The 10,347-nt window shown below is 69.8% G+C and overlaps 1 protein-coding gene across 1 annotated transcript; it reads left to right on the forward strand.

The window, feature by feature from the left end:
• The first annotated feature begins 32 nt into the window (after positions 1-32).
• On the forward strand, positions 33-10,311 carry LOC141964244 (laminin subunit beta-2-like). Its single transcript, XM_074914383.1, has 33 exons — positions 33-194; positions 332-495; positions 589-724; positions 899-972; positions 1,076-1,264; positions 1,344-1,407; positions 2,228-2,430; positions 2,518-2,638; positions 2,922-3,110; positions 3,196-3,375; positions 3,453-3,565; positions 3,694-3,773; positions 3,853-3,988; positions 4,161-4,316; positions 4,414-4,541; positions 4,625-4,742; positions 4,860-5,052; positions 5,122-5,265; positions 5,375-5,606; positions 5,682-5,845; positions 5,925-6,149; positions 6,727-6,941; positions 7,064-7,160; positions 7,241-7,613; positions 7,685-7,869; positions 7,940-8,181; positions 8,249-8,452; positions 8,542-8,686; positions 9,010-9,217; positions 9,304-9,445; positions 9,553-9,729; positions 9,809-9,968; positions 10,050-10,311. Exons 1-33 carry the CDS (start codon positions 152-154, stop codon positions 10,184-10,186), a joined length of 5,337 nt encoding a protein of 1,778 aa, XP_074770484.1. The 5' UTR covers positions 33-151; the 3' UTR covers positions 10,187-10,311.
• Positions 10,312-10,347: the final 36 nt, after the last annotated feature.

Consider the following 10,347-nt stretch of genomic DNA (forward strand, 5'->3'; position numbering starts at 1 on the left):
TGGGGGGGGGGGGGCGGGAGGGACCGGGACGGGGACGGGAACGGGAACAGGAACCGGCAGGACGGGTCGGGAGCGGGACCGGGACGGGACCGTCGGGCACCTGCCGAGCGCCCCCTTTGCGCGCCCCTTGCGCCCCGGTTGCGCCCCCGCGATGCGGATACCCGGCGCCCTCCTGCTGCTGCCGCTGGTGGCCGGTGAGTCCGCGTCCCCCCGCCCCGACCCCGCCACCGGCGGGTCCCGGTGGGGGCCAGGGTCCGGCCCTGTTTCCGGGTGGCCGCGGAAGGGCCCCCGCGCCCCCCCCCCGCGCCCTCATCCGCCCGCTGCCCCGCAGGGCTGGGGGGGGCCCTGGCCCCCGATTCCCCCCAGGGCTGTGCCCGTGGCAGCTGCTACCCGGCCACCGGGGACCTGCTGGTGGGGCGAGCCCCCCGCCTGAGTGCCACCTCCACCTGCGGGCTGCGCCGGCCCCAGCCCTACTGCATCGTCAGCCACCTCCAGGTGAGCGGGATGGGGACAGGGGGGCGACCAGACTGGGATGGGGGGGCACCAGATGGGCGTGGAGGGACACACCGCCGAGCCTCCTGCTTGTAGGAGGAAAAGAAGTGCTTCGTCTGCGACTCGCGGCGACCCTACGACGCCCGCACCAACGCCAACAGCCACCGCATCGAGAATGTGGTCACCACCTTCGCCCCCCGCCCCAAGAAAGCCTGGTGGCAGTCAGAAAACGGTGAGCGGGGGTGGTGGGACGTCCCGGGGGGCTTATCTTCCCTTCCTCCCACGCTGAGGAAGTGTGACTCAGCCGGCGGCCGTGGCCGCGCCCCTGGATCACGGCCGGGTCAGGGGGACAAGCCCTGGGGACCCACGGGTGGGTGCTCCCCGCAGCCACGTGTACTGTCCCCAGGTGTGGAGCACGTCAGCATCCAGCTGGACCTGGAGGCCGAGTTCCACTTCACCCACCTCATCATGACCTTCAAGGTGGGTCCCGGCACATGGCTACGCCGGACAGGATGGGATGGGATGGGCTGAAGCCCGTGGGGCCTGCAGGGCTGCCCCCCGTCCCAGCTGGGTGTCCCCGCAGACCTTCCGCCCCGCGGCCATGCTGGTGGAGCGCTCGGCCGATTTCGGGCGCAGCTGGAAAGTTTACCGCTACTTCGCCTACGACTGCGCTGCCTCCTTCCCCCACGTCCCCCGCGGACCCCCGCGCCGCATCGACGATGTCGTCTGCGAGTCCCGCTACTCTGACATCGAGCCCTCCACCGAGGGGGAGGTAAGGCCCCAGTGGGGCTGTGGGGAGCTTGGGGGACTCCTCCCCAGCTCTCCCCTCACCACCCTGCTGTGCTCCCCAGGTGATCTACCGGGTGCTGGACCCCTCCATCCCCATCCGGGACCCCTACAGCCCCGCCATCCAGAGTGAGTTGCCTTGCCCCAGGCTCCCGCCTGGCTGCTCTATTTTGGGCGCAGCTATTTCGGCCGCTCCCTCCCTGCTCTGAGCCCCACGGCGGGGTCAGGGCCAGATCCAGCCTGCGGGGGCTCAGGCCTCTCCTGCACCCCCCCACGCCGTGGGAGCAGCTAAAGATCAGGCTGCATCAGGGCAGGGGGACAGCCGTGCCGGAGCTGAGCCCAGCACCGAGCGGTGTCTGCGGTGTGGGATGGGGTTGGTGACAAGCAGAGGAGTTGGGCCGGGCGCAGGACACAGCGGGTTAATCAACAAGGGCTAAATTTAGGCTGGGAGCAGGAGAGGAATCTGCAGGGCAGGGCTGCTGGGAAGCTGCAGTCCTGGGGAGCCTGTCCTGTCCCGCTGAGGCCCCCACGCTGCGCCTGCCAGGCACAGCCCCCAGCGGTGGGTGCCCCCCCGCCCAGAAATGTGCCCTTGCTCAGGGTGCTTGTTCTGCACTGGTGGGGTCCCAGCCTGCGTCTGGGGGGGCGCCTGCAGGGTCTCAGCATGTGCACAGCCTGTCCACGCACAACAACATGCACAGGACCTGAACCACCGCAGCTACTTACAGCCCAGCCTGGCCACGTGCAAGCACGTGTGTGTGAGCCAAACCACGCACGGCCCCGTGCCAAAAAAACCTGTGCCTCGGACAGCCACGCAGAGCCCAGCCCAACTGTGCCGAGCCGAGCCCAGCTCCACTGAGCCACCCCCACCCCAGCCGTGCCCGGCAGAGCCGAGCCGTGTGTGGACAGGCCCGGCTGCCCTGTGCCAACCTGAATCTCTTCCCCACCCCAGACCTGTTGCGTGTCACCAACCTGCGGGTGAACCTCACCAAGCTGCACACGCTGGGGGACAACCTGCTGGACACGCGGCGGGAGATCCGGGAGAAGTACTACTACGCGCTTTACGAGCTGGTGCTGCGCGGGAACTGCTTCTGCTACGGGCACGCCTCCGAATGTGCCCCGCTCAGCAGAGCCACCGCCACCGCCGACGGCATGGTAGGGTGAGGTGGCTCCGTGTGCCTGGTTGGAGCCAGGTAGCTGCGCTGCCCGAGCCTGCAGCCCCTCACCGTGGCATCCCGGCAGGTGCACGGGCGCTGCGTCTGCAAGCACCACACGCAGGGACTGAACTGCGAGCGCTGTGAGGATTTCTACCACGACCTGCCCTGGCGCCCGGCCGAGGGCTCCAGCACCAACGCCTGCCGCCGTGAGTGCCCTGTGCCAGCACCGGCTCCGGGCACGGGGATCCCGGTGTCGGGGCTGGCGGGCTGCGCCGTGGCAGGGACTGTGGGGTGCTGCGCGCTGGGGTGTGTTTGGGTGGGGACTGGCATCCTGCAGACTGGCTGTGGGGGGTTTGGGGTGCAGCAGGCTGTAGTTTGGGGAGATGTGGGGTTGGGAGTCAGGGCTGGGGAGGTTTGGAAGAGGGGGAGCTGCCTGCCGGGCGGGGAGTTGGGGTTGCCGCATGCCGTGCCACGGTGCCGTCCCCGCAGGCTGCGACTGCAACGAGCACTCGCGGCGGTGCCACTTCGACATGGCCGTCTTCCTGGCCACGGGGAACGCCAGCGGGGCCGTGTGTGATGGCTGCCAGCACAACACCATGGGCCGCCGCTGCCACCTCTGCAAGCCCTTCTACTACAAGGACCCCAGCAAGGACCTGCGGGACCCCGCGGTGTGCCGAGGTCGGTGCCGGGGGGTCCGTGGCACAGGACGGGCTGTGCGGGGTGGGCTGAGGGGTCGGGGTGCTGACCCTGCCTGTACCCCCAGCCTGTGACTGTGACCCCGAGGGCTCTCTGGACGGCGGGCTGTGCGATGGCGCTGACGACCCGGCGCGGGGGCTGATCGCGGGGCAGTGCCGCTGCAAGGAGCATGTGGCCGGTCCCCGCTGCGACCGCTGCAAACCCGGCTTCTTTGGCCTCAGCGCCGCCAACCCGCAGGGCTGCCAGCGTAGGTACCGGGGGTGGCACCCGCGGGGGTTGAGTGCATGGCTTGGCCCCCCCAGACACCACTAGCTCTCTGTGCAGGGTGCCAGTGTGACCCTCGTGGCACGGTGGCCGAGGGCGGCCAGTGCGACCCTGTCAGCGGCGAGTGCTTCTGCAAGCGGCTGGTGGCTGGGCGCAACTGTGACCAGTGCCTGGTGAGTGAGGCTGTGCTGGGGCCCGTGCACGGTGCTCGGGAGCCAGGCGTGGTGCTCAGGGGCCACGCACCGTGCTTGGGACTGTGGCACCGCAGCCGGGCGCTCCCTGACACCCTTACCTTCTCCAGCCCGAGCACTGGGGACTGAGCCACGACCTCCCCGGCTGTCGGCCCTGCGACTGCGACGTGGGAGGTGCCCGCAACAACCTGTGAGTCTTTGAGGGGATTCAGGGGGTGAGGGGGGTGTCCCTGCCGGCATCGGGGCTGATGGTGCCGCTGGGGTATCAGGTGCGCTGTGGAGACGGGGCAGTGCCAGTGCCGCAGCCACGTGGTGGGACGACAGTGCAGCCAGGTGGAGCCTGGGTTCTACCGCATCAACCTGGACCATTACACCTACGAGGCTGAGGATGCTCGGCTGCATCAGGTAAGGGAGGAAGGTGTCCCTGGGGGAAAGGGATATCAAGCAGAGCAGGGCACTGGGTGGCTCTTTGTAGAGTCCCCAAGCTGGCAGGCACTGTTCTGCCTGGTTGGCAGAGCGGTGCCTGCCAAGCCGAGGCAATTCCTGGGGTCCCTCTCACGATCCTCCCTCACACCAGGGCTCAGTGGTGGAGCGGGAGCCCCCCACAGACCACCCAGTTTCATGGACTGGGACGGGCTTTGCCCGCATGCTGGAAGGCGGCTGGGTGGAGTTTCACGTGAGCGACGTGCCTTTCTCCACCGAGTACGACGTGATCATCCGCTACGAGCCCCAGGTGAGCCCCAGATGGTGAAGCTGACGGTGGGATGTATCACCAGACTGGGAGGTGGCGGTGGGGAGGCTTTCTGACACAGCTCCTTCTCTGCCGGCAGCACCCAGAGCCCTGGCAGGAGGTGAGGGTGAGGGTGCTGCGCCCTGGCCCCGTCTCCCCCAGCAGCCCTTGTGGAAACACCATCCCAGCCGACGACCAGCTGTCCACCAGCCTCCCCTCCGGTGCCAGGTGAGCGCCTCGCCAGGAGTGGGCTGTGCCCGGGGCTCACAGGAGGCACCTGGTTGCCCGTGCTCTGCTTTGCCTCTGCCCAGGTACGTGGTGCTGCCTCAGCCCATCTGCCTGGAGCGAGGTGTCTCCTACACCCTCCGCCTGGAGCTGGACTGTGCCACCGCTCGGCAGGATCCCACCGCCAGCGTGCTCATCGACTCGGTGAGGGGCGGCCAGGCAGCGGGACGGGGGACACCAACCCTTCGGGGGGGGCGGGATGCAGCCCTAGGGGACACAGGGAGAGACGGTTGGGACATCCCACTGACTTGCCCCTCGCAGCTGGTGCTCCTGCCCCGTCACTCCTCACTGGAGATGTTCATCGCGGGTGACCCCAGCTCCATGGAGCGCCGGGAGACCTTCGAGCGATACCGTTGCGCCCAGCCCTTCCACACCGCGGGGCCCTCACCCGTGGCCGAGCCCTGCTCCAGCCTCCTGCACAGCCTCTCAGCCATCCTGCACGACGGGGCGTTGCGTGAGTAGGGTCCCGCGCCCCATCCTGCGCCCCGCTGCTCACCCCGCTCACCCCACTCTCTGCCCGCAGCCTGCCTCTGCGATCCCCAGGGCTCGCTCAGCGCCGAGTGCCAGCCCCAGGGCGGGCAGTGCCGGTGCAAACCCAACGTTGTGGGACGCCGCTGCCACCGCTGCTCCCCAGGAACCTTTGGCTTCGGGCCTGCCGGGTGCCGAGGTGGGTGCTGCAGCCCAGAGAGAAGCCTGGGCACCGCAGGGCTGGGGGTGCTGGGGAAGGAAGCTCTCTGCAGCCCGGGGGCAGACACCGTGGGTGCTGTGCCTTCCAGCGTGCCAGTGCAGCAGCGAGGGGTCGGTGAGCACCGTCTGTGACAGCATCACGGGGCAGTGCTCCTGCCGCCAGGGCGCCCACGGCCCGCGCTGCGACCGCTGCCAGCCCGGCCACTGGGGCTTCCCTGCCTGCCGGCCCTGCCAGTGCAACGGGCACGCCGAGGACTGCGACCCCCGGACGGGCAGCTGCCTGCGCTGCCGTGACCACACGGACGGCGAGAGGTGCCAGAGGTAAGCGGGGTGTGTGCCCAAACCGGGACAGGGTGCTGCCGGCAGCCCCGGCCCCCGCTGACCTCCTGCCCGCAGGTGTGCGGACGGACACTTCGGGAACCCGGCGCTGGGCTCCGGGCAGCACTGCCGCCCCTGCCCCTGCCCTGAGGGGCCCGGCAGCCCCCGCCACTTCGCCGCCTCCTGCTACCAAGACAGCCGCTCCCGGCAGGTTGTCTGCCACTGCAGCCCCGGGTACACAGGTGGGTGCCCGCCGCAGCACGCTCGGTGTCCTCGGGGGTCCCCCGTCCCCAGGCACTGCCCAGCGTTCTGTGCCGGCAGGTCCTCGCTGTGATGAGTGTGCCCCTGGGTACTACGGGGACCCGCTGCAGCCCGGCGGGCGCTGCCTGCCCTGCCAGTGCCACGATAACATCGACATGACGGACCCGGAGGCGTGTGACCGGCATACGGGGCGTTGCCTGCGCTGCCTCTACAACACGGCAGGGCCCCACTGCGCCGAGTGCCAGCCTGGCTACTATGGGGATGCCACACGGCACAGCTGCAGGCGTGAGTACCCACGGCCACGCTGAGATAGACTTGCTTCAAAGGCCCAGCACGTCCCTGGGGACCGTGTTAGCCCATGGCTGCGCTTGCTGGTGCACGGAGCTGTGGGGTCCCTGCAGCCCTGCCCCGTGCTGGGCTCTCTCCTCTGCCCAGCCCTGGCACTGCAGCCCCAGCCTTGTCCCAGCTCGTCCCATCCCATCTACAGCCTCACCTCATGCACGTTCCTGTCCCTGTTGCCTTCCCTTCTCCACTGCCACCCCGACTCTGTCCCCATCCCATCCTTATCCCATCTCTATCCTGACCCTGTCCACATCCCATCTCCTTCCCATCCCCATCCGTGGTCCTCATGCTGTTCCCATCCCACCTCCATGTGGTCCCCACCCCATCCCTGCCCAACCTCTGTCTCTATCCTGCCTCCACCCTCACCCATTGCCATCCCCATCCCATCCCCACCTGTGTCCCCGCACCATCTGCACCCCCGTCCCATCTCCATCCCGATTCTTTTTCCATCCTGTCCCTGTCTTCATGCCCCCATCCCTGTCCCCATCTCTGTCCCCACTCAGCACCCATTCGGTTCCAGGTTGCTCCTGCAACACGCTGGGCACCGATGCCAGCACCTGTGGGTCCCAGCAGTGTCAGTGCGATGGGCGCAGCGGGCAGTGCCACTGCCTGCCCCACGTGGAGGGCCAGAGCTGCGACCGCTGCACCCCCAACTTCTGGAACCTGGGCAGCGGGCAGGGCTGCCAGCCCTGTGCCTGCCACCCCCAGCACGCCCTGACACCCGCCTGCAACCAGGTGAGACTCAACGGGGACAAGGGCTGGGGGGGCCGGGATGGGGTTGGAGTGTGCTGCAGCAGCACCAGCCTTGGCCATGCTGTGGTTAAAGAATTTTGATCCTTTTACACCGTGTCTTTCAGTTCACGGGGCAGTGCTTGTGCCGGCCGGGCTTCGGGGGCCGGACCTGCGCTGACTGCCAGGAGGACCACTGGGGTGACCCGCAGCAGCAGTGCCGAGGTGAGAGCCGGTGCTGGTGGGGCGTCCATGGGGGGGCTGCAGGAGGCCCCACGGCACCCTGACACCGCTGTTCCCCGCAGTCTGCGACTGTGACCCCCGCGGCGTCGCCAGTGCCCAGTGCCACCGCGGCAGTGGCCACTGCGACTGCCGGCCCGGCATCTCTGGAGTCCGCTGTGACCAGTGCGCCCGGGGCTTTGCCGGCGCCTTCCCTGCCTGCCAGCCCTGCCACCCCTGCTTCGGGGACTGGGACCGGGTGGTGCAGGACCTGGCTGCCCGCACCCGGGCGCTGGCGCAGCGGGCCAGCCTCCTGCAGCACACCGGGGCCGCCGGCACCTTCGAGGGCACCTTCCGGCGGCTGGAGGAGAGCCTGGCCACCGTGCGTGACGTGGTGGCCACCCGCAATGCCACCGCCGCCACCGCCGCCCAACTGACACACGCCACGGAGGGGCTGCGGTGAGCACCCAGCGTGGGGCACAGCTCCTGGGGTGGCCTCGGCAGCAGGTTGTCACCCCCTTCCTTTGCAGGCGGCAGATCGAGGAGGCGACGGAGAGGCTGACACGGCTGGAGGGGGAGCTGACGGCCACACAGGACGCCAACTTCAACGCCAGCCACGTGCTGAGCGCTTTGGACCGGGGCACCCGCGCCCTCAACCACAGTCTGCAGGACCTGGAGCAGCGGCTACACACCCTCAAGACCTCTAATTTCCTCGGTGAGTTGTGCAGCAGAGCCAGGCCGGGGCAGTGGGGCCGTGGGTCTGACGGTGCCCCCGCTGCTTCCAGGTGCCTACGACAGCATCCGCCAGTCCCACGGGGAGTCCCGGGAGGCCGAGCATCGGGCGGACGCCTCCACCCGCGCCGTGCCCAGCCCCGTCAGTGCCTCGGCGGTCACCCGGCGCCGCACCGAGCAGCTCCTGGCCAGCCGGCGGGACGACTTCAATCGCCAAAACGCGGCCAGCCGGCGGGCGCTGATGGACCTGGCAGCGAGGGCGCGGGCGCTCAGCCTGCACCCGCTCAACGAGAAGGTGGGACAGAGGGAGGGGATGCGGGGGACGGCGCCCGGAGCCGCCTCGAGCCTGCGCTGCCTTGCAGGTGTGTGGAGCAGCGGGTGACGTGCCCTGTGCTGAGAGCCCCTGCGGGGGAGCTGGGTGCCGGGATGAGGATGGGGGACGACGCTGTGGGGGTCTGAGCTGTGGTGGGGCTGTGTCCACGGCTGACAGCGCGCTGGACCGGGCACGCCATGCCCAGGAGGAGCTGCGGCGGGCCGCTGGCGACGTGGCCCAGCTCTCCCACAAGGTGCGTGGCACACGGGTGGGAGCGGGTGGCATGGCCGTGCCCCCCGCCAGCCCTCGGGGCTGGTGCTGAGGGTCTCTGCCCCTGCTCAGGTGGCCGAGGCCAAGGGGAAGGCGGATGAAGCCCGGCTGCGGGCGCAGGCAGCCCTGGACAGGGCCAACCAGACCAGGGCCCGCGTGGAGAGCTCCAACAAGGAACTGCGGGAGCTCATCAGCCACATCAAGGCCTTCCTGAGCCGTGAGTGCCGGTGTGCTTTGGGGGCTGGCTGCCCCTGCCCAGCATCGTGTGGTTCTGCACCTGCACCACACTGCACTGACCCTGCACCGTGCCACGCTGCATGGTCCCCGCACTGCACGGGGGCTGTAGCACCCCAGCCCCTGCCCCACGCTGCGTTGCATGGTCCCTGCCCTGCTCTGACCATGCTGTGCCCCCCCTCAAACCCTCCCCTGCTCCCACCCTCCCTCCCCATGGCTCCCCCCTTCCCTCCACCACCCCTCAGTCTGCCTGTCCCCTCCACCCCGGGGTGCCACAGGGGACACACAGACAACTCCCACCCGCAGAGGAGGGGGCCGACCCCGAGAGCATCGAGGTGGTAGCCAGCCGGGTGCTGGAGCTGTCACTCCCTGCCACGCCGGCCCAGATCCACCGCCTGGCCGAGGAGATCAAGGGGCGGGTGCGCAGCCTGGCCAGCGTGGACGCCATCCTGGAGCAGACGGCCGGTGACGTGCGCCAGGCTGGGCAGCTGCTGCAGGATGCCCAGCGGGCCAGGTGAGCCCTGGGGATGTGGGGGACGCAGGAACCCCCGGGGACCCCCAGCCCAGGATGGTGCTGAGGCCGTGTCGCCCCGGTTGCAGGTCGCGGGCGGAGGGGGTGCGGGGCACAGCCGAGACGGTGCGACAGGCGCTAGAGGAGGCACGGCGAGCCCAGGGCATGGCTGAGCAGGCGCTGCAGCGTGCCGCCGGTGACATCCAGCACAGCCAGAGAGCCCTTGGCATGGTGAGGGCCCCGTCCCCGTGACCTCAGCCCCACGGGGCCGAGCGGGGCCCTGTCCCCACCATGTGGGCAAGCTGAGCGTGCCCACCCGCCATGCCACCGGTCCCCAGATGCAGGCCCAGACAGTGGGCGCAGAGCAGCAGCTGGCAGGTGCCATGGGGAGGATCGGGTTCCTGGACGGACAGACGGACGCTCTGAAGGTGAAGCGTGCCAACAACAGCCTGGCAGCCACGCGTGCCCAGGAGGCAGCTGGTGCCGCGCGGGACCGAGCCAGCGAGGCCAAGCAGGTGAGTGACCGGGGAGGGGTGTGGGGAGCTGTTGGGGCATCCCGTGGGGGTCGCGCTGACCGTCCCCGCTGCCTGGCAGGTGCTGGAGGGGCCACTGCGGGACCGGTACCGGACGGCGCAGGAGCTGGTGCAGCACCGGGCGCAGGGTGCGCAGCAGGCGGGCAGCCGGGCACAACAGCTGCGGGACGAGGCTGCCGGGCTGCTGCGGGACACCCAGGGCAAGCTGCAGCGGCTGCGAGGTGAGGCTGGCGCGGGGGTTCAGGGGATGGAGGTGGCGGGGGGGAGCTGGGCTGACCCGTGTCCCCTCCCTGTCCCCGCAGCGCTGGAGGAGGCGTACGAGCGGAACGAGCGAGTGCTGGATGCCAAAGCGGCCCAGCTGGGCGGGCTGGAGGCCAGGATGAGGGAGGTGCTGGCCACCATCAACCAGCAGGTCCAGATCTACAACACCTGCCAGTGATCCCCCGGAGGGGCCCAGAACCCCCCGGCACCCTCCCCGCTGCCTGGTCTCTGCCTGCCCCGGAGCTGGGGGGAGGCGGAGTGGGGGCTGCGGGGCACCCCCCTGTGTGAATAAAGTTACAGAGCAAGGCAGCCTCGCCTCCGGCCCGTGCCCTGGGCCTC

The sequence above is a fragment of the Athene noctua genome, chromosome 10 (assembly GCF_965140245.1).
Source record: "Athene noctua chromosome 10, bAthNoc1.hap1.1, whole genome shotgun sequence".
In the NCBI taxonomy this organism is placed as follows: domain Eukaryota; kingdom Metazoa; phylum Chordata; class Aves; order Strigiformes; family Strigidae; genus Athene; species Athene noctua.